Here is a 25,622-nt window from a genome sequence, read left to right on the forward strand (position 1 = left end):
AGACATACGGCCAACGAAGGCCTGGGGAGGGTCCCTGTGAGAAGATGGCCAAGCATTGTGGGAGGAAGGGGACCGCTGTCTGTGGGACAGACACAAGCTCCAGGAATCCCAGGGCCCACGGTCACGGGTCTTTCCTGTGCACTGCCACACACGGGAGCAATGGGCAGCCCATCATGAGAGGGGGGTGTGTGCTTGCCAGTGTGTCACTTTCCAGGCAACGGGGACAAACGGCAAGAGCGGCGCGCATGATACGCAGCCTCCCCTAGTGTGGCGTCCTCTCCACGTCACACACCTCTGGTCACCGACCTTCCCTAGCCGGTGCACTGCTAGACTGCTGTCATGACATACATGTCTTCTGGGAGCAAGGATGGACGTAGAGAGTATGCAAAGGAGGCTGAGCAGATGGAAAACCGGGGTGCACAGACAGCAGGCGCACAGCTGACATGCGTCTCCCGGACAGCCAAGGTGATCCGCTGAGTGGATTTGTCGGACTAGGGGCACAATGAACAAAGGTGGCGGTGTAAATGGGCAAAGCGGGGAGGTCCCCCTTTACCCGTGTGTGTAGATAGCCGCGTGCCCAGCGCAGCGTGGAATGCAAAGGTCGCTTTCGCATGGCCAGAAGCCAAACAGGGCACCCAGAGCGCACAGAGGGCCGGCTGCAAGCCCCCCGGAGGAGTTGCACTGCACGGGGCCCAGAGCCTTCCTGCCTATGCAACAGACGCGCCCCAGTTTCCGGGTGACCTAGGGGCGGGACCGCCGAAGCCACGCACGCCACCGTCCCTATGATTGGTCCTGAAGGCAGTGAAGCGGCCTGGGCGTGGCTTGGAGCTCCCTCAGCCTCAAAGCCGCAGGCGCACACCTCTCACCACAAAGGCCTCCGAGGCAGCATCGGCATAGCGATAGCCACCGCCGAGGCATCCTGGGTACAGCACCATGCGCATGCGCATGCGCATGCGCCCCCTCGACCTTTGGGCTCTGGGAGGAAGGGGGAGCGAGTTGCCAGCCATTGCCCTCAGGGCTCCACTCACTGGGTCTGGGGAGGGGGGCCGTGCTTTCACCTCCCGCTTCGTCGTCGGTAGGAGCCACAGTTGGTGTCTCGGGCCGGGGCCGCATGTTGCGCGACTCGTGTTTCCGAAACACTGGGGATGCCCGGAGCCCCCATGCCGCCTTCGACCGGGAACGGGGCGGTCGAGAGACGAGGGCCCGTGGGGACACTGGGTCTCCGGCAGGGCCGGAGGTGCCGCAGGCCGAAGGCTCGCAGGCCACAAGCGAACAGCCTGTGCAGGAAGGCCAGGCCCGACCCGAGAGGCAGGTGGGCGGCCCCAGCGAGATATCGGTGCCGCTGGTGCATGACATAGTGGCGGTGGAGGCGCTGTGGGGCCTGGCGGAGGAGGAGGTTGAGGTGGCGGCCGCGGAAGAGGACGCGCCTGGGGCAGAGGGGCATGAGCAGAGGAAGAAGGGGGAGGAGGACGAGGAGCAGGAGCCGGGGAAGGAGAAGGTCCAAGTTCACGAGGAGGAGGACCTGAAGGGCGAGGGGGAGCAGCAGGACCAGAAGAGCAGAAGGAGGAGGAGGAGGAGGAGGAAGAGGGGGAGAGGCAGCAGGAGTAAAAGATTAGAAGGAGGAGGAGCAGCAGAAGCCCAAGCAGAAGGAGGAAGAGCGGAAGGAGGAGGAGTTGGCGGAAATGAAAGGGGAGGAGCAGGAGCAGCAGGGTATAGAAGCGGGCGCGGCGGCGGCCACGGCGCCGGCCGCGGCGGTGGCGGTGGAGGCATTGGCGGCGGCAGTGGCAGGGGAAGGGGACCAGGAGGAGGAGCAGGAGGAGGAAGGGAAGGCGTGCGAGCCATTAAAGGGAGAGCAGAATTGCAAACCGAGGAGGAAGAGGAGCAGGAGAAGGAAGCGCTGGAGGAGCAGCAGCAGGGCGAGGAGGAGGTGGAGGGCAAGGAGGACAAGGAGGAGCGGGTGGAGGAGGAACAGAAGCCGAGTGAGCAGGAAGGCCGATGGGTGGAAGAAGCCCAGGAGCTGCAGGTGAAGCAGGCTAAGAAGGAGCAGGTAGAGTCAGGCCTCCGTCCTTGCCCTTCCCCACTGGAGGCTCTGGAGGCTCTGGAGGCCCTTCAGATAGAGCTACAGCCGGTGAATAAACAAGCCAGCCGGGAGCACGCTCGACTCAAACTCAGGATGTGGCAGAGGCGGCAGCGACATCTGCAGCAGAGAGGTGCCCTTATCCAGGGCATCCGTGGTTTCTGGGCCAAGGCTGTATCCTTCCTGCTGCTGGTGGAGGGTCCACAGGGGGCTGGGCTTGCGCAAGAGGAAGGAAAGGGAGGTGCCATTTAGAGGAACCCAGGACAGGGACTGGAGCTAAGCCACGCTCCAGTGGCCGGGAACGTGCAAACGTGATCCCATCCGGTGGTCCTGGCTCTGCAATGAGTGTGGGAGGAGGGCAGTGCCGGGGTGGGGGAGGCATGTGTGCTTTACGTCGCACCTGGCACGGAAACAGCGCTGGGAGAGTGGGGAGTGGCGGTGGAGGTCCAGGCCAGGTCGGGGAAATGACCGAGGGCTTCTTCCCACACAAAGCCGCGTGGGGGCACGTTTCTGGGTCCCGCTAAGCATCTTGCTGCGGGGAAGGCGATGTGAATGCCCACTGGTCGGCGCGAGACCGGATGTGTGCTGTCTGGCTGTGTGGAAGTAAGCGTCCTCAGTGTCCTCACGAGCACACAAAGCTAGGCGTGGTTGCGGGCGTCTGGGCATGCACAGCCTCCTGTGCGTGTCTAGCAGAGCCCTGCGCGATCCTGAGACCCCGTGGGCCTGGACGCAGCCTGTGGGGAGGGCTTGAGACCCTGGGGGAGGACGCCAGTCCCGGGGGGAGGACGCCTGGATGCTGTCCACACTGGTTCTCTGGTTCGAGCTCTCTCACGCCCAGCACCTGAAGGCTCTTTGACCTGCGGCAGTTTGTGAACCACCCTCAGATGTCAGCCCTGATTAGTAAGCCCGATGAAAGCATGCTTCGCCACATGACCAATTTGAAGGTCGGCCTGGGAGTGGGAGGTGGTGTGGGTGGCTGGCTGTGTGGGGAGGGGAGGTGGTGGGGAGAAGTGATGTGTTCCTTCCTCAGGGGAGGGCGGGTCTCCTGGAACAAGATTTCACATTTCAGCCCCACTGTACCACGGCAGGTGGAGGAACACAAGTTTCCCAGGGAATGCCGGAAGATCCTGCTGTTTTTTGGCAAGAACTCCTACTTCCAGAATGAAGTCGTTACGAAGGAGTATGTCCTAGGCCTTGATGGTAAGTGTCCACTGACTGCATGGGCGGCAGTGGGTGCAGGGTTGAATGTGATTAGTTCTCTGGCGCCTTCTCACATACTCGTCTTCCTGCAGGGTATAGGGCGTCTCATTCCAGTCCCATCCAGTGGTACCCAAGGTACAGACAGGAGGCCTACAGACGCAGGCATGACAACAGCAGCCTCAACTTCTTCAACTGGTTCTCTGACCACAGCTTTGCCGGCTCTAGCAGGATTGCTGAGGTGGGGCCCTGTAACAAGGAAGGGAGGTGATTTTCATGGGTTCCCCCACTGCGTGGGATAGCTACCTGAGGCCTGGCCTGTCTCCCCTACCAGATAATCATAGAGGATCTTTGGCCCAACCCCCTGCCGTATTTCAAGATGAAGGAGGCCCCAGGAGAGAGAACTGAGAGGGAAAGAGGTGAGCAGCCAAGGGTGTGGGCACGGAAATGTGTGTCATGGGGTCCAGGGCACAATTCTCTTCTGCATGGGGGCACCGAGACTCACAGCGGCACAGGAGGTGACCCCAGGTCAAAAGGGCATCAGCCTGAGACAGGGAGTCTTAAGAAGTAACGTGTCAAAGAGGCTTTGCCCCTTTGGGGAGCCTGAAGGTGGGAAGGGGGCTAGACAAAAAGAATGAGCAAAGCGGGACAACCAAAGCTGGCTTATCACATAGCACGGTGACAACTGTCATTCCCGGACCATGAACCCCACCCTCAGGCCTCCTACCACCATCCCACATGTTGTCTGGCTTCTGGATCCCCTTGTCAGCTTTGGCACAGCTTATCACACCCTCCCATCCTACTTTCCGTTTGGAAACATTCAAGCAACCTTACTCAGGGCCAAGATAAGACTCTCACCTGTCCTGTGTGTGTGTGTGTGTGTGTGTGCGTGTGTGTGTGTGTGTGTGTGTGTGTGTGTGTGTATGTGTGTGTGTCTGTCTGTCTGTCTGTCTGTGTGTACCCATATATCCCAGGGATATGCACGATCTTGAGAAGAGTATGAAGGAGCGTCGCACTTCATCGACCCCAGTGGAAACCCTTCCGATGCTCACCGATGGTCCACAAGATTCTCCTGGCCATGAAATAAGGACAAGGGTGGTGGTGACACGTGGCGCAGGGCGGGGGTCCAATACATTTGAAGAAATATAGAATGGGAGATAAACAGCATGAAGTGTTTGTGTGTGTCTTCCTCTCAGGTTCGCTCTGGGGCGTGTCCATGTATACATGCGGCTGTCCAGAGGTGTAAGTGTTCTGTGCCTGCACATTGGAGTTCCAAGGAAGGGCGGGACGTAGGACATTGTCCGTAGGGATGGGTCACACATTGGGATTGCATGTGAGGTCAGTAAGATTGAAGCAATGGGGACTTGAGTGAGGGAGGCCAGGGCACAAACCTGAGAGAAAGGCCAGTGCCCAGGTTCATAGCTTTCCTGTGAAAATGAGGAAATTCAAGGAAACGGAGAGGCCAGCACAGGCCAGGGATGTCCAATATTCAGGGATTGGGCATGTCCATGATGGTGCCCCCAGAATCCCGCATGGGGACACCCTCAGTCATGTTGACTGAACCGCCACACAGGGAGGAATTCCCAGGGTTGATTACCCTCTGGTTTTCAGACGTCTACCAATGCAGACTGTCTTGTGGACAAGGTCAGGATCTCAGGACCAGCCACACATATTTGAGGGATTGTGAGCAGGTTGTAAGATTGGCGTCCAGGGGAAGGAACCGAGGGACCAGAGGCAGAGTGGGTGGGTAAGACCGATGAAGTTCTGCTTCAGGCAGAGTTGACAGGGACAACATACACACTGCAGAGAAAACAGCCCACTACAGTCTCACGCAACTCCAAAATCACAGCGAACTTTTCTGGTTCCACTTCCTGAAGCTGAGCCTCCCAAACACCGCTTCACTTATTCTCACACACACACACACACACACACACACACACACACACACACACACAAGACTCCTGAAGGAGTCCTAGTGCTGATGCCCTTGTGTGAACTTTGCTGTTTCTGAAAAGACCTCTGGTTACGAATGGGTGGCCCGGATTGCAAGCCAACAGAGGGGAGGGTCGCGGGGAGGTGGGGCTCTTCAAGGGCACGAACACGCCAACCTCTCCCGTGTGCCCTCTGCCCTCTCATCATCAGCCGTGATGAGTCGGGTGATGCTCTTCCTCTGTGTCCACAGGCTTAAGCCGTGTGTCCAACACGCCATGTGAGACTTGTGAGAAGACTCCCAAGTGCAAACACCAGCAGGCGCTCAGGGAGGTCGCCTCGTCCCAGGCAGCCTGTGTTCCTTTGCCTGAGTGCCAGGACAAAGGCTGCCTCAGCCACATAGGGAACGATGGACTTGTGAGGCCTTAGCATTCTGTGCAGAGGTCCCCGGCAGGCCTGGAGCTTAGAAAGGACTGGGACGAGCCTCACCTGCGAAGACGTGAGTGCTGGGATACTCCTTACACAGCAGATGGCTGCTTGCCAGAGATGTCTGTGCTAAACAAAAGCTCCACCGTGCGAGCAGTGCAGTCGACAGAGTTCAGCCTTGTCCATCGCAGGCTCTTCTGTATCCCCATGTAACACGGCCCCCAGCACAGCGTGCCTGACACTGACCTCCCGACACTAATATTCCTGTCTCCCAAGCTGCCCAAGCTCCCCAGGATCCCCACTGCACAGCTCTGCAGTACAAGAGCCTTCTCTGCAGTGGCTCTATTCCAGAGAAGGCGTGGGCAGTCCCAATGCATGGAGGCCTCTTGCCCCTATCATATGCAGACAACACGGTCAGCGGGGTGTCAGCACGCTGTGGAGTTGAGGATCTGTGCGACCAAGCCTTACCTCTTCCAGGGCAGAGGCTGTCGCACTCTCTAGAAGGGAAGGCAGGCCTTTCTCTCGCTGCTGTCTGCACACTGGCTGGAGAGGCACGTCTTCTCAGCTGCTTGATGGGTAAATGTCAGGGTACCCTGGAAAAGCTCCCAGTGCTGACCCGAGTCTTTGGGTGTGAACATCCAAAGAAAGTATGGCCAGTGATTGTGCAGTGGGAATACGGCCTCAGTGGTCATGAGGCTGGGCCCTTTGGGGCATCTTCCTGCACAAGCAGGCCGTTACTTGATAGGTCTTGCCGAGCAGGAACACTTTAGGGGACAGGTGAACACAGGGTCCCCCACATGTTAATATCTCCAGCCAATACCTCCTTAGGGGCCAGGGTGACGTTTCCGCCCGGCCTGTCCCAAAGACAAGGTACGGACAAGGTGTGGGTGTGGAATGCACTCACGGCACCCAGAGCCAAACCCTCGAGTGTGGACACTTGAGGTCCGTGGGCAGAGGCCTCGGTGCTCTGTGTCCGAGGGATTACAGCCCTCATGCTGCACACCCGGCATCCCCGGGTGTCCTCCCGTATCCGCAGCTCTCCCCGGGGAGCCCTAGGGTCCAGGAGCTGCTAAACCCCCTGCACAACTGTATCTGCTGCCCAGCGGCCTCTTCCACCCCAACATCAGCGTGTGTGGGCTCCAGAGTGCTGTCCCTCGAGAGAGGACACCCTCAGCAATTCAGGAGCCTTCTGACTTCCATGTCTCTGAACCACACGTGTCTCATTGGCCTGTCGGGATCGTCACGTTGTTCTCTGTTCACAGGAAATGTCTCGCATTGCCTGTGCTCCTCTGTCTCCCTGAGTGAGCCCTGGCGTGTTTGTGTCTTTTCCTGGCTTTGCCTGTGCCGACACCTCTCTGGTGATGCCTCCTTGCCTGGCCTAAGTGGGCACAGCTGTACCCGTGTAACCGCCTTCGTCTCTGCACACCTGTGTGTTGGGTCAGCTGTGGCTCTGGTGGCCTGTCTTGTCTTTGGTGTATGCTTCTGCGCTTGAGTGTGCTTCCCTCTGCATTCAACCCCTTTCTTCCACTGACAGATCCAGTTGCTGTCCTGCTGTCAGGTGGAGGGGCTTCTGCGTGTTCTGTTCTATGTTCCAGGAGCCAGAAATCCTTCCGTGCCTGTAGGACCTTCGTCAGAGGATTGGCCATGCACTCACTGCCAGCCAGTTAATGTCCCCAAATGCAGCTGGCTTGCTGTGAGCATTCCGTCACACCTCTATTTTCTGTCCTTCTGTTTTCAAACCCTTTGCGCCCGAGGGGCTCAAACGTCACTGGCCTGCACATTGCAGATGCAGGCGTAAATTGTGAAAAGCGGACCGGCAACGTTTTCCCACTTACTCTTTTGCCACGTGGCATGTTCCTGGCTGGGAGAGACTTCCCCCTGCCAGTGTGTGTCTCGTTTCCGTGTGCCTCCTGTGTGTTCTGGTCCCTAATTTGTCCATTACGTCCTACCTGGGAGTCTGATCCATGTTTGCAGGAACGAGGCTGACACCTTTGACTGCTGGGTTCTGAGCTCAGCTTAGTCCACCAGGACTAGTGCGTGCCTGAGGGACACAACGGGCAGTGACGGATGTGCCCGTATCCTTCACGTGCAAGCGCTCCGTCCAGCCACCTTCACCGGGACATTTCTCAGCGACCCCTCTTTGTGTGTGGTGAGAGCACTTGCCTCTGAGAAATCTGACGAGGCGGTGAAGCATTGCTTACGGCTGCCCTGTGCAAGTTAGATCTCCAGAACTCATGCACATGGCATGACTGCATCTTCACACCCGAGCCCCGACACCTCCTCATCGCACCCTCCCCTGATTAGCACCACTCTACTCTCTGGTGGACTGCATGCCTTTAACTCCTTTAGTCTCCTCAGGAATCCATCAGGCAGGGCTCACCACCACTGTGCTTCTGTCAGGGGCTGGCTTCTTTCAGTGAGCCCAGTGCTTTCTGCACTGATGCTCAATGCACCCGCAGAAGGGTGAGCCACACTAAGCCCGGCGGCAAACCCTTTGGCCCTACGTTTCCCACACGTGTGCCTGGTGGCAGAGGTGCACAAGGAGCCCGCCTGCATGCGTCTCCCAGGTCCTCCACAGGGTACAAAGTACCGCCTCAGGAGGCTGATCCGCATCACATGGGCATAGCTCTGCTTGCACGTGTTAGCCTTTCGTATCATACAGGCAGCCCAGACTTAGAAATCCTGCTACCTGCTTACAACTATCCAGCCCTCGTGCTTCTGCAGACGCTCTGTGTCTGTACAGACATTTGAGTCACGGTCTCGTGACCTTCCAATACAGCTTGATGGTCTGTCCTTAGCTTACAGCCTGGGATGCGGTTCTCACTCATTGTCCTCCCCTCGGGTGCGAGTTTCCTCCATCACTGTGGTGGAAGGTAACCTTTATCACCATACGTTGGCTTGAAATTACTGGGCGGATCACCTGTCTGCGTCCGGGGATCCGAAGGAGACCTTGGCTCTTTTGCTCACGGTCCACCCTTTCTCTGTGATGAGTCGCTTTGGATGAGAAGCTTGCCAGAGGCGAGGGGGCCTCAGAGTTGAGCACATTTCCTGGGCATCTGTGAGAACTTCGTTGGTTCCACTCGGAAAGCATTGACATTCATGGATGTGCAGCCTCTGCTTTTGCTTGAATTTGCCGAACTTTGGGACGTGATTTCTTCCCGCATGTGCTGTGCCTAAATCTCTGCTGTGTCTTTCCGGCAGTCCCGTTTCCTGTCTCCTGCTGGTAAGTACAGGGCTTCCAGCAGCCCTGTGGGGAACGGGTCCTTGTTTTCTTCCCTGCGGTGCCCTCTTCCTCACCCCGAATGACCTCACTGCAGCTTCCTTCTAGTTCAGCGATCGTTTCAGACTGCCCTTAAGGTCCAGGTGGGAGCGGTGCCTTTTGTGCTGAGGGCTGACCACTGTAGAGCATTCGTCTCTGTGCAAATTGCACAGGTGAATTTCACCAGGTGAAAGAGAGTGCACACTGCAGTTGCCCTGTCTTCAGAGTCAGCCCACCTGTCTCCGCCTCGGCTGCCCCTGCTCTCCTTCCTCCTACCCTCTCCTTGCCTCCCCCTCCCTTGTCTTCTTCCTGTCCCTCCCTCCCACTTTCCTTCCAGCTCTCTTTGTCTTCGTCTCCCTCCTCTCCATCACTAATGCCTCCCCCTGTCTCCGCCTGTCTTCCTTGTAATAGGTGCCCCTCTGTCTCTTCTTGTCTTGCTCCTCCTCCCTGTCTCTCCCGCCAATCTCCCCGGACTCTCCCTCTCCAGGCCGGTCTTCCCCTCCACTCGTCCTTCCTTCATCTGCTCTGCTAGCACGTGTCTCTCTCTCTCCCTCTATAGCTCTGTCTCTCTGTGTGTCTCTTTTTCACTGTCTCTCTCAGTGGACCTTCTGTGTCTGGGTGCATGCTTCTTCAGAATTCTTGTTGGTGCCTGGGAAATGGGAAGGGAACTCGTCTGCTTTCGTGTGTCCTCGTGAAAGCAGGCACAGGGCTTTCTCAGAGACAGACACAGACAAGTCTGCAATTCTCGGTGAAGGGCCCCTACGTGCCCTGCGTGGTTGGAGTCGTCCTCCTTTTAGTGGAAGGTTAGATTTCAGGACCGGAGCAAGCTGCTAAATCCTACTACCCCATCTCCCTGGCGCTCTGTACGGAGATCAGTAGGGCACCAGTGGCAGATGGTGCTCTGGGGGTTGTTCTTTGCTCTGCATTGCAGTGCAGTGAGGTCTACTGAGCTGTGTTCTTGCAAGGACATGGCGGTGGGGTGGGTCTAGGGTGGGTGTCACTGGTTCTGGGTGGGCACCCACCTTACCGCCGCCCTCAGCCTGACGGCCAACGAGGAGATACCGTGGGGACGGCCATGTGGCCCCGGTAGGCGTGACACTAAGGACTTCTCCAGGCTTTGCCCCAGCTTCATGAAGAAGGGGCAAGGCACGGAGCAGGGAGTGGCTCACGGCGTGGACGATCCTGTGCTGAATGCTCTGGTGCCCGTAGTGAGGCCTCTGGGGAAAGGGTGTACAAGCGACCACAGACTGCGCGATACCGGGGACCTCGCAAGTGAAGGCTGGAAGGTGACAGCGCTGAAGAGGACATGCGGCAAACGGGGGCCACGCTGGCACCTTGGCACTCGCTCCAGAGCCTGGACCGGCCATTGGCGCGCGCTTGCTGGCGGCCAGCACCCTGTCTTGCTGTCTTGCAACTGATTGCTCCCCGAACCTGGCCAGCTGGCCTGACCTGCCCTGGAACCACTTCGCCCCCAGGCCGCATGCGCACACTCTTCACTGCCTCTGTCTCGGCCCCTCCTCCACAGCAGCCACAGCCAATGCGGAGTCCTCAAATCCCAGAGCCTGTGCGCCTGCGCTCAACTTTGGCGGGCTGCGGCGGGAGGCTTCAGGGAGCTAATGGTCTTGCGGCCAAGGCTCCCCCCACCTGCTGCCGTTTCCTGTCCTTGTCCTGAGGCTGCCCTAGCTACACTGGGGCCGGGGCCGAGCGTCATGGCCAGCGTGTCGCGGTCCGGACAAAGCGGAGATTCCCGCCGACCCTGGGCCCTGATCGTCCCGGATGCGAAAGGTGGAGAGTCCCGGCCCCGCGGGAATGCAGGGGCGCTGGAGGGCGTGGGCTGGCCGCAGTCCCCAGGTTCAGGGGCGGCAAGCGCCCATCCTGTGCAGGAAACCCAGGCCGGGTGTGAGATACAGGTGGCAAGCCCAGCGGAGGAATTGGTGCTGATATTGGATGACGGAATGGTGGCGGCTGAGGTGGTGATCGGGGAGGAGGAAGAGGACGGCGAGGCGACCAAGGATGAGGTGGCTGGAGAGGAGAATTCTGAGGAAGCCAAGCCAGAAGCAGAGGACATGCACGAGGAGGAGGAGGAGGTGGAAGTTGAGAGACAGCAGCAGGAGGAGTTTCAGGAGCAAGAGGAGAAGCGCGAGGCAGATGCAGAGGCGGAGGAGGGGCCCCAGCTCTCACAGCCGCTGCAGCAGCAAGAGCCAGCGCTGCGTCCTGCCTCAGCCCAGGACCCGCTGGCAGCACTGGAGCGTCTTCAGCTGGAGATCAGCGCTGGGAATGCCCAGGATTCCAGGGCCTTATGGCGGCTGAAGCGCAGGATTCTTCGGAGGCAGATTTCTTACCTGGATCACAGAAGGGCCATCATCAAGCACATCCCTGGCTTCTGGGCCCAGGCGGTATCCTTCCTTGTGCTGGTGGGTGATGGCGGGGGCTGTTGTGCAGGAGGGCTGGGCACTGAGAGCAGGGTGCCTCAGGGCGATGGCCCCCAGAGAGGAGAGCTGGGGAATGGTCCCTGGCCCTGGGTTGGTGTGGTCTGGGATCCAGTGTAAGGCCTTGGACAGGGGCGGTTGTTGGGGATGGGGGGACTTGGTGACTGGGTCTGTTTCCTCTAGGTCTCCGCCAACGTTGGCCTGCAGGCTGGTCTCAAATATTACTTGCAGACACGAGCCATGTGTCCCCATGCTACCAGAGCTAGGGTAGCACAAAGCAGCCTTCACTCAGAGCAGATAAGGCAAGGAAACATTTCGCTGCAAAATGGGAGAGTTACGCAGGCCGCACACCCCCTTCACATTCACAGGCTGTGCACGTTTCCTAGCAGTTCCTTCAAAAGAGAGCATTTCAGACACACACTCATGACCTTTAGTGGAACCACGCCACGCCCCTTTGCCAGACAGTAGGACGACTGAGACCCACTCCGAATGGGGTACAAGCTGCCTCCTCAGACCCTGACACACACACACACACACACACACACACACACACACACACACAGAGGATTCTCTCCTGGTATCTCCACCCCTGCTTCCCTCTCTGTCCTCAGGCTCCGGCTCGGTCCCACCCATGTCTTTCTCTCCGGACTGGCTGTGTCACTGTGTCTAATCCTTTTCCCTCCTCGGCCCTCCTCGTCCGTGCTTCTCGATCTCTTTCTCCCTCCCACACCCTCTGCTTGCAGCGTAAGTGTGCAGTCGGGTTCCTGTAAGCCATGTTATTCCATCTGGACTCAGGAGGCTGGTGACAACATAGGTCTTCACGGGAATATGCCAAGAAACCCAGCCGTGAGGAGGGGTCAGAGCACATGCCGACATCACAAGCTATGATGGGCTGCTGGCAGCCCACACAGGTCAGATATAGGAAGGAACTGTGAGGCGTGCAGGCAGTGGAGTCTCTCCCTGCTGTGTGCAGACAGCGTGGCAGGTACAGGAAGCCAACGGACTGCCCAGTGTGGATGGGGTCTGATGCATCTGCAGAGGCTGAGGAGTGTGGGGACTAGTGTTTCCTGGTCTTTCTGCACATGCCGTGATCTAGTCCCTTGCTCTTAGCCTGGGAGGGTTGGAGGGGGGCTGTGTCTGTTTCCACAGCATCTGAAGGCACAGCTCCTTGACACAGCACAGATTCTGAATCACCCCCAGTTGTCGGCCATGATCGGTGCCCAGGACAAAGACGTGCTCAGCTACGTGGTCGACTTGGAGGTGAGACCGGGGAGGCTGTGGCTGGGGGCCGTCCCGTCGGGTGTGGGATTTGGGCAGGAGAAGGTGAGGCAAAGGTGCTCACCCTCACAGCCAGGCAAGTAGCTCAGGACCCCGAGGGAGGACACTTGCCCCCTCCTGTCCCATTGCTCACGGCAGGTGGAAGAAGTGGGCCATCCCAAGTACCGCTGCAGAGTGATGTTTTTCTTTGGGGCCAACCCGTACTTCCGGAACCCAGTGATCATTAAGGAGTATCAGCTTAGCTTTGCTGGTAGGGTGTGGGTCCCATGATGGTGCGGGGCAGGGGGATGAGGAGCATGAATCAGGGGCAGGAGGGAGGGGGAGGGGGAGGGGCAGGTGGGTGGGGAGGAGGCCATCAGCTTGCTCCTCAAATCCTCTCTTCCTGCAGGCTACAGGACATCGCGTTCCACTCCAGTCCAGTGGTTCTGGGATTATGAACGTGGAGCTCCCAGTCGCAGGCATGACCCCACCAGCCTTAACTTGTTCAACTGGCTGTGTGAGCACAGCTGCCCAGGGGCCAACAGGATTGCCGAGGTGGGGCCCCTGAGGCCTTCGTCAGCAGTGGGGATGTGGGTGGCCCCCGGCCAGAGAGGAGAGTGGGCTATGCCCAATGTGGCGCCGGCCTGTGTCCTCTTCCAGATCATCATCGAGGACCTGTGGCCCAATCCCCTGCAGTACTACCTGAGGGAGGAAGGGACCAGCAGACAGTGATCTGACGTGCTCACGTGTCGGTGAGGACCCCAGTATGCGGTGTGTTGACCTGCGTGTTGTATGGGCAAGGGAACGTGGGCCACACATTGGCTTGGAAATGGAAGGTCCGCCGACACAGGGACACAGGTAGCATGGGGAGAGGGTGGGAGGATGACAGGGGACCTGCAGAGACTCAGCTGCAAACACACAGAGGGTCGAAGCCTGCAAACCAAATGCAGTTGTGCTGTGGGCTGGGGCTTTGGAGAGCAACTGGGGAGGAGCAGTGCTTCACCACAAATGCTCCCCGTGGATGTCCGCCCTGTCCCGGGCTTCCCCCTGCTCCTTCAGTCTGGATTTGCCTGCCAGTCTTTGGGTCAGGAGCTGCCGTGTCCCCAGGCGCCACTGTGGTGAGAATCTCGCACTTCCTTCCATGTGCCCCACCACGCCATGTCCTCCCGCAACCCGACAGCCATTCTTAGAACTGGTCCAAGGCCATTGGGGGCTGGAAATGAATCCCTGGGTGAGAAAGCAAGGGGGATCGCAAAAGGGCGAGGCACAAGAGTGACACCATCTGGGATGTATCTGCAAATATCCCGTATCATTCTTGGTGTCTGTTGCGTGGGGGTGCGTGTGTGCGCGTGTACGCAAATGTGTCTGCGTGTGCCCACATGCGTCAGGGGCTCTGCATCTGTGTGGGCGTGAATGGCGCAGAGCTTCTATCTTTGCCCATGCAGAAACAATGGAGGACGCCACCAGTGCTGGAAGAGATGGGTGGATGAGTCTCCTGTCTTCTACGTGCCCCGGAGAGAATTGAGGAAGAGATAACGTGTGGCAGCCTTGAAGAGGTTCCACGATGTTTATGTGGACACATACAGGAAGCTAAAAACCCTTCTGTTTTTGTGTATGTGTTTGTGTGTGTTTATGGGGGACGCAAGGAGGCTCGACGAGAACGGGACCTGAGTGTGACTGTCCTAGCCGCTGCCCGGGTGATTCTGTGTGTGCAGGAGAGGTGCAGTACTGGGGTGGGGCCGGTGTTGCCATGTGCACAGAGGCCTGCCTTCTTGGGCAGGAGGAGCCTGGAAGGAGGAGGAGGAAGAGACAGACCTGTTATTTGGAGATTTATTGTATAGGCCAGAGCCGAAAGGCAGGGAAGGGGATTGCACAGTGGGACCAAATTGGTCCATTGGGTCGTGGTACAGTGTGGCCAGGACTCGGGGGGGTTTCATCCAGGACCCTTGCTCCCAGAGGGGTGTTGTGTCCTTGGTGAGATAGAATCCAGTCAGCAAAGCCTCCAGTCAGGATCAGAGCTAAGACCACATGTCCCCGGACAACTCAGGAGCAGGCAGCCTTCTCATAGTCGATGGCAGTATACCTTGCTGCTGCCTCCCACACCCGGGGCTCCTTTGACCCCGAGCCCTGTCCTCAGACAGTGGCTCAGGATGGGAGATGTGTGAGGGGGAGGGGCAGGTGTGGGTTGTGGGCAGCAGCGAGGCTTATGAGTGGGAATTCATGGAGAGAGTACGCACGAGGGCAGAGATCCAGCGTGAGTTCGTGCGAGTGTGTGTGGGCGTCTGTGGCAAACTGGGCCTGAGATCCGTGGTGGTGCCGGCAGTGTGAGCGTGCATATGTTCGTGCGATTGCGTAGCCGTGTGTCTCTGTGTGTGCAGGAGTGGGTGGTTAGGCCACTGGAGAGACAAGGAGAGACACAGCGGTCTGTGTGAATGAGGTGCTTATGTGGGACGGTCAGGTGCCAGAATACAAGAGTGCAGTCCCTTCCCTCCTGAGTCCTGATGGTAATCGCTGGGATGGGTGCAATCGTTGCTGTGCCAGGGGGCTCAAGTCAGGATGCAAAAGGGAGATTGGTGCAAGGTCAAGAGGGGGGCCGAGGGGAGGACAGCCTGTGTCCAGTGGCCAGTGGACCACTTGTGAGTAAGTGTGCTTGTGTGTGTGTTAGTGTGTGTCTATGTGGGAGTGAGTGTGTGTGTGTGTGTGTGTGTGTGTGTGTGTGAGTGGCTCTGGTGGGCCGACAGTAGCAAATACGTAGGGGCTACATGGTGTGCCCAGGCTTTGTGCACAGGGTAGCTAGGGAACCCAACCTGTCAGGCTACGTGGTGTGCAGAGGGCGTAGGTATTTCCCTGGAGGGAGCCGTCTAGCAAAAATCTCTGCTCTTGGCAGACGAGCCATGTTTTGTCGCCAGTCAGCTCTTCCTTGGGGCTCTCCTCTCTGCTTCCTGTGCACCAGGCCCAGGGAAAGGGAGGAGCTGGGACCCTAGACCTCAGGTGACTTGAGTCCCCCAGGGGTGCCATAGCAGGGTGGTGTGCGTGATCCATGTGTGGATGGGCAGGTGAGCAGCCTGCCAGCTGCTCTCTGAGGGGACAGTTCCTTGCCAGCAACACCTCTCCCCGCAGCACAAGATCACCACTGTCGCTGCAGCTGGGCTGGGGACATGTCAAGGTGTGTCCCAGAACTGTGTTCCCCTTGCATGTAAGTGGTGCCAGAATGCGCCTCTCAGTCCCTGTGCGGGTGACCCTGATTAGCCTCAGGCTTTGTCGACTCCTGGCCTCATGTAAATGGGGAACTGGGTTCCTTTCTCAGTGTCTCAGCGGTTGCATGTCGACAGAGGATGCTGTGGACATTGTGGTCAGGATTCTGACCGGGCTCCCCCCGCCCTGCCCCAAACCACAGTGGGCAGCACATGGCCCACTGTGTGTGCGCTTTGGGGAGGCTAAAGCCGTACAGCCCCTCCAGTATTCTTCTCAGGTGGTGGACGGTCAAAGGGGCCTAGGGAGGAACACTGGTCCCAGTCTGCTGCCGGCTGTGCCCACAGGTGTGTGTGCCCAGCTCCTTGACGCTGAAGCTGCAAGGCTTCCGCACTGCCCCCAAAGCCCCATCCCTAGAATTTGCGTGTGGGCCAGATGGAAGTGAAGTCCCAGTGACCCTGCGGGATCACAGCGGGTGGTCTCGTCTGTGCCTGGCCACCCACCTACCTGCCTTCCCCGCAGCCCGTGGCCCCCATACAGGGCTTTCGGTAAACACACGGCCACCGTCCAGCATGAGAGGAAAGGCTTGACGGTGTCCCAGTACCGCTGGTCATGTGTTGGCTGCTGCCAGCTGACAGCATGGAGACCCCATGGCCCAGTGGAGGATGTCCGACCTGTCCTACAAGGAACTGGGGACGACTGTACGGATGCATCAGGTCCCATGCAGTAACCTAGGCCTGACCTTATCCGCCTAGGGGGTGATCGAAGCGCCTTGGGGTCCCAGGCCTGGCATACGTGTCGGTGAGCTTCCTCCTGGATGGCGCTGCCGACACAAGGCTGGCTGGTCAGGGGTCGCGTGGGAGGCCCGTTGGGTCCCGGCCTCTAGGTCCGATACTGCTGTAGGTGTTGTTGAAAAGACAGAGCACGATATGACCATCCCTTGGGTGTCGCTGCACCGGGGATCCCGTCGCTGCTCCCAGGTTCCCACTACCGAGTCTCCCCGGGAGGCCTGGGAGGTTGCCAGGCTCCTTTTGCAGGGACACAAAGGCCTGTGAGAGCCCATCCGCAGGGTCCGGTGCTCATTGCGGATGACTTGGGGGCAGTGCGAGATCTATTGCTCCCGTCCTTAGAGGAGATTGTGGTAGTCTTAAGGGACAAAGATGTGCCTGGAGAATAGAAGGATGTCCAGAGGAAGCATTGGAGGAGGAAGAGGACGAGGAGGAGTAGGAGGATGAGGAGGAGTTGGAGGAAGAGGATTGGGAGGAGTTAGAGCTGGAAGAGAAGGGTGAATGATTGGGTGCAGGAGAGGGAACAAGTGGAGGAGGAGGATGTCCAGGATGAGGAGGAGCACGAGCCAAAGGAGCAGGAGCAGCTGGGGGAGGATGTTGAGGAGGACGAGAGCAGAGGGAAGAGGGTGGGGAGAAAAGATAGAGCCAGGGTTCCAGAGCATGAGTAGAAGTGTAGGAGCAGAAGGAGGAAGAGCCCGAGGAGGAAGAGGTGGAGGGAGAGGAGGAGCAGGAGGAGTTGGAGGAAGAGGATTGGGTGGGGTTAGAAGAAGAGGAGGAGGAGAAGGAGCAGTGAATGACTGGGTGCAGGAGAAGGACAAATGGAAGAGGATGATGTCCAGCACCAGGAAGAGGAGGATTACGGGCCAGAGGAGCAGGAGCAGCTGGAGGACGGAGTCGACTAGGACGAGAGCAGAGGGAAGAAGAGGTGAAAGGTCAGAGGTAGGGCAGGAAGGGCAGTAGCAGGAGAGGACCTGGAGAAGGAGGAAGAGTCCTAGGAGGAAGAGTTGGAGGAGGAGGAGGAAGAGGTGAAGGACGAGGAGGATCAGATGGAGGAAGAGGACTGGGAGGAGTTACAGGAGGAGGAAGACGAGTGAATGATCGGGTGCAGGCGAGGGAAGAAGTGGAGGAGGAGGAAGTCCAGGACGAGCAAGAGGAGGAGCACGAGTCGAAGAGCAGTAGTAGCTGGGGAGGAAATTGAGGAGGACGTGAGCAGAGGGAAGAAGAGGAGGAGGAGGAAAGGTAGAGCCAGGGCTGGAAGAGCAGTAGCTGCAGAGGGGGAGCAGAAGGATGAAGAGGCCCGAGGCTAAGACTTCCAATACTGTGTTGAATAACAGTGGAGGCGGTGGACATTCCTGTCTCGTTCGTGACTTGAGCTGAGAGCTTTTGCTCCTTGAGATGATATTCACGTTGGGTCGTTCATACATGGCTTTATGATCTCGATGTGTGCTCCTTCTATCCCTACTTTCTTGAGGGGTTTTACCAGGAAAGGATGCTGTATTTTGTCCATCACTCTGTCTGCATCGATTGAGAGGATCCTGTGGTTCTCGTCCTTTCTTTTATTGATGTGAGGAATCACGTTAATTGTTTTGCAGATGTTGAACCAGCCCTGCGTCCCAGGTACAAATCCCACTGGGTCGTGGTGAATAACATTTTCATGTATTGTTGGATCCGAGTGTCTAATACCTTGTTGAGGAGTTTTGCATCCATGTGCATCAGGGAAATTGGCCTATAGTTCTCCTTTTCAGTGGGGTCTCTTTCCGGTTTTGGAATCAAGGTAACGCTGGCTTCATAGAAAGAGTTTGGAAGTTTTCCTTCCATTTCTATTGTGAGAACAGCTTCAAGAGAATAAGTGTTAACTCTTCCTTAAATGTTTGCTGGCACTCCCCTGGAAAGCCATCTGGCCCTGCAGTCTTCTTCCTCCGGCAGGTTTTTGATTACTAATTTGATTTCTTTACTGGCGATGGGTCTGTTCAAATTTTCCTTTTCTTCCTCTTTCAGCTTTGGTAGTGTATACATTTCTAGGAATTTGTCCATTTCTTCCAGATTGCCCATTGTATTGGCAAATAATGGCTCCTAATATTCTCTTCTTATTGTTTGCCTTTCTGCTGTGTTGGTTGTGATGTCTCCTCTTTCATTCTTGCGTTTCTTTATTTGGGCCCTTTCCTTTTTCCTTTTCATCAAACTGATGACTGGCTTATCAATTTTGGTAATTCCTTCAAAGAAGCAGCTTCTGGGCTCATTGATCTGTTCTCCTATTTTGGTTTGTTTCTTTGTTTGTTTGTTTGAGGTTGTTTTTGTTTTTGTTTTGTTTGATTTTTGGTTTCAATAGCATTAATTTCCGTTAATCATTGTTATTTTCTGTCTCCTGAATGTTTTGGGTTTCGTATGGTGTTCTTTTTACAGCCTCTTAAGGCGTAAGGTGAGGTTGTGTCTCTGAGATCTTTCTTTCTTCTTTAGCAAGACCTGACTTGCTAGATAGGTCCTCTTATAACCGACCCTGGTGCGTCCCAGAGGTTTTGGGTTGTGGTGTTATCACTGACTTCCATATACATTTTCATTGACTTCCGTATACTTTTTATATTCTCTTTCAACGCTTGCTTAGCCCGTTCAATCTTTAGTAGGATGTTCTTCAGTCTCCCAGTATTTGTTACCTTTCCAAATTGTTTCTTGTAGTTGATTTCGAGTCTCTTAGTGTTGTGGTCTGAAAATATGCACGGTGTGACCTCGATCTCTTTGAACTTCCTTAGGGATGACTGTTTTCCCCAGCATATGATCTATAGAGGAGAATATTCCGTGAGCACCGGAGAAGAATGTATATTCTGCTGCTTTATTATGAAATGTTCTGAACATATCTGTGAAGCCCATCTTGTCCAGTGTGTCATTCAAAGCCCCCGTTTGCTTGTTGATTTTTCGTTTACATGATCTGTCTATTGCAGTGAGTGAGTGCATAGAAGTCTCCTCCTATGATGGCATTACTAAGAATGAGGTTCCTTATGTTTGCGTTTAATTGGTTTGTATATTTGGTTGCTCTCAAATACGCCACATAAATGTATCCATTTGCTAGGTCTTCTTGGTGGATAGACCCCTGAATTATGACATCATGGCCTTGTGTACCACTTGACACAGTCTTAAATTAAAGTCTAGATTGTCTGATAGAAGTATGGCTACTTTGGCTTTGTTTTGTTGACGGGTAGCATGACAGATGATTCTCCATCCCCTTCTTTTCACTCTGAAGTTGTTTTCACATCTAAAGTGGGTCTCTGGTAAACAGCATATCGATGGAACTTGTTTTCTCATCCATTCTGTTCCCCTATGTTTTTTGATTGGAGCATTCAGTCCACTGACGTTTAAAGTAGTACTGAAAGACACGATTTTATGGCCATTATCTTGTTTGAAGAGTTGGAGGAAAACATATCTATATATCTTTATATCTGTATCTACGTCTCCATCTCCATCTATATGTATATGTGTATGTGTATGTGTATGTGTATGTGTATGTGTATGTGTATGTATGTATATGTATATGTATTGTATTAACTGTATCTATATATCTATATCTATATCGATATGTATATGTCTATATACATCTATATATATAATTCTATATCTATTTGTATATATAAATATAATTATAAAGATAGATAGATAGATAGATAGTTAGATAGATAGATAGATAGATATCAATTTCCCTCTGAGTGTCCCCCCTTAAAATTGCATGCAGGTGTGATTTAGCGGTCACAAACTCCTTTAAATTTTGTGTATCTGGGAACCTTTTTCCTCTGTTTCTATTTTGAATGATGGCCTTGCTGCATAAAGAATTCTTCACTGTGGATGTTTCTAATTCAGCACTTTGAACGTATCCTACCACTCCTTTCAGGCCTGCCAAGTTTCTCTGGATAGGTCTGCTGCAAACCTGATCTGTCTTCTCTTGTAGTTTAGGGACTTGTTTCCCTTGCTGCCTTGATGATTCTCTTTGCCTGAGTACTTTGTGAGTTTGAATATGATATGCCTTGCTGAGGGTCAGTTTTTGTTGAATCTGATGGGGTCCTCGGTGCTTCCTGGATTTTGATGGTGTGTCTTTCCCCAGGTTAGCAAAATTTCCCACTATGATTTGCTCACATAACCTTTCTACCCCTTTTTCTCTCTCTTCCTCTTCGGGACCCCTATGATTCTGATGTTGTTTTTCGTTCTGCATGAGTCACTGATTTCTCCAATTCTTCAATTGTGCTCTTTTCCTTAATCTCCCTCGATTTTGCTGCTTCCATAGTCTCCATAAGTTGGTCCTCTGAATCGCTGATTCTCTGTTCTGTCTCATCCATCCTTGACACCGCTGCATCCATCCGTCATTGCAGCTCAGTTATATCATTTTTAATTTCATTCTGGCCAGTTTTTACTGCATTTTTTCTCTGCACAAAGGGACTCTAATCTACATTGGACTGCAGCTAGTATTCTCATAATCGTGCTTCTAAATGCTGCTTCAGACATCTTGCTTGTGTCTGTGTTGGTTGAATCCCTGGCTCTCGTTTCTTCAGGCTCTTTCTTTCTGGGTGAATTCCTTCCCTTTGTCATTTTGAATGGAGAAAAGGAACTCATGAGGTAGAAAATTCAATGAAATATTCAAATTATAACATGTTAAAAGTAAAAACTTAAAAACACACATGTGAATAATGGAATGAATGATGCTAGATTCTAGGCATGTTTCACCTGGGTGTTGAAAGTGGTTTTGACACAGGAGAGAAAAAAACGTGGGAGTGGAGAAAAATTTAGAAAATACTAATAAAAAATATTAAAAAGGGAAATGTTGTGAGAATTTGAAAAACCAATACACTGAAGTAGACTAAAAGGAGAAGATGGGAGTAAAATAGAATCTGTGAATATAGACACAAAAGGAAAGAATCATGTAGAAGAGTATTAAAGAAAGTTAGTAAAATTTCCACCTGCCCAGTCTCCTTCGCCTCTCCGCGCACAAAAGCACCTCCCTTCCCATGCCTCCTCGCTCTCCAAGTTCACTTCTGCATGCCACGTACCTGCTGAATTCGGTGGTTCAGGATATGCAGATTGCTGTGCTAATCCTCCAGTCAGTTTCCTGGGTGGGTAGGATGGTTTAGCGTTGGTCTGGCTGTATCTCATGCACGCGAGACACTTAAGAAGCTTCCATGCTGTCTGCCATCCGGGCTCCTCCCCAAAGAGGTGAGATCTGTAGCACCAGTTCTCCGATATGAGACATCCCACAGGAAAGTTGTGGTCGGTGACAAAGCGGAAAAGGGCATGTACCAAACAGGGAGGTCACCCTGGAGGGGGAGGCAGAGAACCTGCTCCAGACCTGGGAGGGGAGGCAGGGGCTCAAATGCTGGAGCCACGCCCACTGCCCTCCAGCTGATTGTTCCTGAACAGCAGCCAACTGTCTGGGTCTGGCCTGGAGCGCCTTCACCCCAAGGACCCATGGTCAAAAAGTTCACTGCCTCTGCCTCTGCCTCTCCCCCACCTCCACCGCAGCCACAGCCACAGCCACAGCCACAGCCACAGCCACTTCAGTGTCCGAAGGGCCACGGGGCCGTGGGCGTGCTTCCCAAATGCTGGTGGGCTCCAGAAGGAGGCAGCAGGCATTTAAAAACCTTGGGCCTTGACACTCCACCTGCTGGGCCTAGTCTGGAGCCTCATGCCTCAAGTTCCCACTCCTTCTGCTCTATGGCCCTAGCCTGAGGATGGGCTAGGGCCCCAAAGCAAGGGAGTCCTGTTCCGGAAAACGCTGAGATTCCTGACAATACCGGGCCTCCATTCTGCTGGAAGAGGGCGTTCGAGAGTCCAGGAATCGTGGCAACACCCCTGTCTCAGTCCCAGACAATTTCACTCATTCATACGCACTCACACGCACACGCACGGGCACGGGCACACACACACACACTCCCCCTCTGTGGCTGTCTCTAGTGGCGACTTACTCTCCTTCTTCGGCCTCCTTCCATGTCCCTCTGGCCTCTGTCTGTCTCTGAGTCCCTGTGATCATTTTCTTGAGGGAACGCTTCCTCCCTCCCGCACCTCCATCTCTCTTTCTCTGTCTCTGTGCTGTCCTTGCACAGTATCAGTGCATCTGGGTTTCCGTGAGCTGTGCGTGTCCATATGGACGGAGTAGGCTGCTGATGGCACAGGGCTGCAGGGGAACACACAAAGGAACGCACAAGTACCAGGGGTCAGAGCACATCCAGACCTCCTAAGCCGTGACTGCCTCCAGGCAGCCCACACAAGCTGGGTATACATGTGAACTGAGAAAGGTCAGTCCCTTGGCCCTTGCCCTGTAGGTTGCAGCCAGCTGGGAGGTACTGAAACCCAAGGGACTGCCCAGTGTTGAGAGGGTCTGAAGAAAGGGCAGGAGCCGAGGAGCCAGGGAACCTAGTCGTAGCTGGTGTTTCTCCACATGCCATGTTCCGGTGCCATTGGTACTGGAAGGTTGGTATCAGTTGTGGCTCTCTTTCCTTGGCATCTCAATGCAAGCTTCCGTGACCCAATGGAGGTCCTGAATCTGCCCTAGTTTTCAGCCAGGTTGGGCCCCAGGACAAATGCACGTGCTGTGTGAGGGGGGAAAGCAAGTGTGAGTCGTGAGGAGGAGCTAGCCTCGTGAGTGGGATGTGGCAGAGGGCATGAGTGAGTGCACAGGTCCACTAGAGTGTGTCTGTGAATGTATTGTGGCTGGCGCCTGTGAGTACTTTTGCCTGAGACCTAGCGTTTGTGCTGGCAGCGTGCACGTGTCTGTGTCCACGTGCCGCGTGGCCGTGCATCTTTGTGCCTGAGTGAGTGTGTGTAGGCCGTTGGCAAGCGAAGGAAAGAGACTGGGGGCTTTCCTGACTTGGTGAGTAAGGGGGGGCTCCCGTGCCAAAGTGCAGCGAGTGCAATCCCTTCGCGCCTGGGATCGACACGGAGCTAGCTGATCACCTTTCATGACGGGAGGAAAGCCCGGACTTTGCCTGGGTCCGCTCGTCCTGTGTTGCCTTGGCCAGGGGCAAGTTGGGGTTGGGCCACCCATGGCGCAGTGGAGGAGGACCAAAGTTCCCTGCAAGGAAGTGGGCGTTAGTGGAGGGAGGCAGCAGAGAGCATGAGTAAGCCTGGCCCTGCTCCTGGAGCGGCCTAGGGGATCATCGCAAGGCCTTGTGGTCCCAGCCAGGGTATGTGTCTCGGTGAACATCCTCCTGGATGACCCTGCAGAGACAGGCCTGGCTGGTCTAGAGTCCCTTGCGAAGTTGGGGCCCGGCCCCGGGACCCCAATACTGTGGTAGGTGTTGTTCAAACTGAAAGGCATTGCCTGCTTGTCCCAGACAGTCCCTGCACCTGGGACCCAGATTTGTTCCCACGTTCCTGCCACGGGGTCTCCCGGCGATGCGTGGGAGTTTGACAGGCCCCATTTCTCTGGAGGGAGTGAGTTGCATAGGTCAGGTGCACCAGGGTCTGGGCCTGCTTTCCTGTCTTGCCCACCCGCTACGTCCTCTGCTGAGGGCAGCTTGAGGGCTCACCACTGGACCTGTTCCTCTCCCTTTCTGGGTAAGAGTTTGCCTCTCTGTCGGTCACACTGGCCACCCCCTCTCAGCCCCCTACCACCTGTTCAGCCTCCCCCCATCCACCTGCGTTTCTATGCATTGCTGTCACCTGAAGCGGTGGTGTGCTGCCTCATATATCACAGCCACCCTGGAGCATTTCTGTACCCCGTTCGTATCCTGACATAGCCCAGCGAGTCTGGAGGAACCTCTTCTGTGTCACGGAAGCAACATGTTGGCCAGAGGGCCCGGCACACGAATTTGGAAATCCTAGAATCCCCCGCCTGCCTGGCAGCCTCCTGGTCCCATAAAGAGGTAGGGGAACACTGCATTCCACCAAAGGGAAAAGGCAATGCATGAGTGTGGTGCCTGGCCAGGCAATGCATCTCGAGCCTCCAATCCTGCAGTGGCTCTGTGTGGTGTGTGTGTGTGTAGCTTATGCTGTCTGACATAGACCGGCAGGGAGTCCACATCACCACTGCCCTGACAGGGAGGGAGACCACATCATCGCCCTCACTGCACACCGTCTGCAGCTTATTGCTTCCCCAAAGTGGTCATGTGGCTTCATGTAGACCCTGGGGCGTGTCCCTCACTTGGGTCCCAACACTGCATCCCCCAACCCCCCGATACCTCTCGGAGACCCTTGAAATCACGCTGCCTGTGGCACAGGGGGACAGTGTTTTGAGCCAGCGCCCACGCTCATGGCAGCCTGCCGCCTAAGTGAGTGGTAAAGGAAATGGGACCAGGATGAACAGACATACGGCCAACGAAGGCCTGGGGAGGGTCCCTGTGAGAAGATGGCCAAGCATTGTGGGAGGAAGGGGACCGCTGTCTGTGGGACAGACACAAGCTCCAGGAATCCCAGGGCCCACGGTCACGGGTCTTTCCTGTGCACTGCCACACACGGGAGCAATGGGCAGCCCATCATGAGAGGGGGGTGTGTGCTTGCCAGTGTGTCACTTTCCAGGCAACGGGGACAAACGGCAAGAGCGGCGCGCATGATACGCAGCCTCCCCTAGTGTGGCGTCCTCTCCACGTCACACACCTCTGGTCACCGACCTTCCCTAGCCGGTGCACTGCTAGACTGCTGTCATGACATACATGTCTTCTGGGAGCAAGGATGGACGTAGAGAGTATGCAAAGGAGGCTGAGCAGATGGAAAACCGGGGTGCACAGACAGCAGGCGCACAGCTGACATGCGTCTCCCGGACAGCCAAGGTGATCCGCTGAGTGGATTTGTCGGACTAGGGGCACAATGAACAAAGGTGGCGGTGTAAATGGGCAAAGCGGGGAGGTCCCCCTTTACCCGTGTGTGTAGATAGCCGCGTGCCCAGCGCAGCGTGGAATGCAAAGGTCGCTTTCGCATGGCCAGAAGCCAAACAGGGCACCCAGAGCGCACAGAGGGCCGGCTGCAAGCCCCCCGGAGGAGTTGCACTGCACGGGGCCCAGAGCCTTCCTGCCTATGCAACAGACGCGCCCCAGTTTCCGGGTGACCTAGGGGCGGGACCGCCGAAGCCACGCACGCCACCGTCCCTATGATTGGTC

At 55.7% G+C, this 25,622-nt stretch overlaps 2 protein-coding genes across 2 annotated transcripts; both read left to right on the forward strand.

Annotated features, from left to right (window-relative positions):
* Positions 1–1,111: 1,111 nt before the first annotated feature.
* LOC128774537 (testis-specific Y-encoded protein 3-like) lies at positions 1,112–3,659 on the forward strand (the record flags this gene model as incomplete). Its single annotated transcript, XM_053893603.1, has 6 exons — positions 1,112–1,294; positions 2,093–2,251; positions 2,944–3,021; positions 3,166–3,277; positions 3,370–3,515; positions 3,609–3,659. Coding segments are annotated over exons 1-6 (729 nt in total), but the record flags the coding sequence as incomplete, so codon positions are not given.
* A 6,938-nt stretch (positions 3,660–10,597) lies between these two features.
* Positions 10,598–13,306, forward strand: LOC128774520 (testis-specific Y-encoded protein 1-like). The gene is made up of 5 exons (XM_053893586.1): positions 10,598–11,284; positions 12,500–12,577; positions 12,734–12,845; positions 12,984–13,129; positions 13,235–13,306. The coding sequence occupies exons 1-5, from the start codon at positions 10,598–10,600 to the stop codon at positions 13,304–13,306; spliced, it is 1,095 nt and encodes a 364-aa protein (XP_053749561.1).
* The last annotated feature ends 12,316 nt before the right edge of the window (positions 13,307–25,622 follow it).

This window comes from Panthera pardus, unplaced genomic scaffold (genome assembly GCF_024362965.1).
Source record: "Panthera pardus isolate Hobbes unplaced genomic scaffold, ASM2436296v1 HiC_scaffold_333, whole genome shotgun sequence".
Taxonomy (NCBI): Eukaryota; Metazoa; Chordata; class Mammalia; order Carnivora; family Felidae; genus Panthera; species Panthera pardus.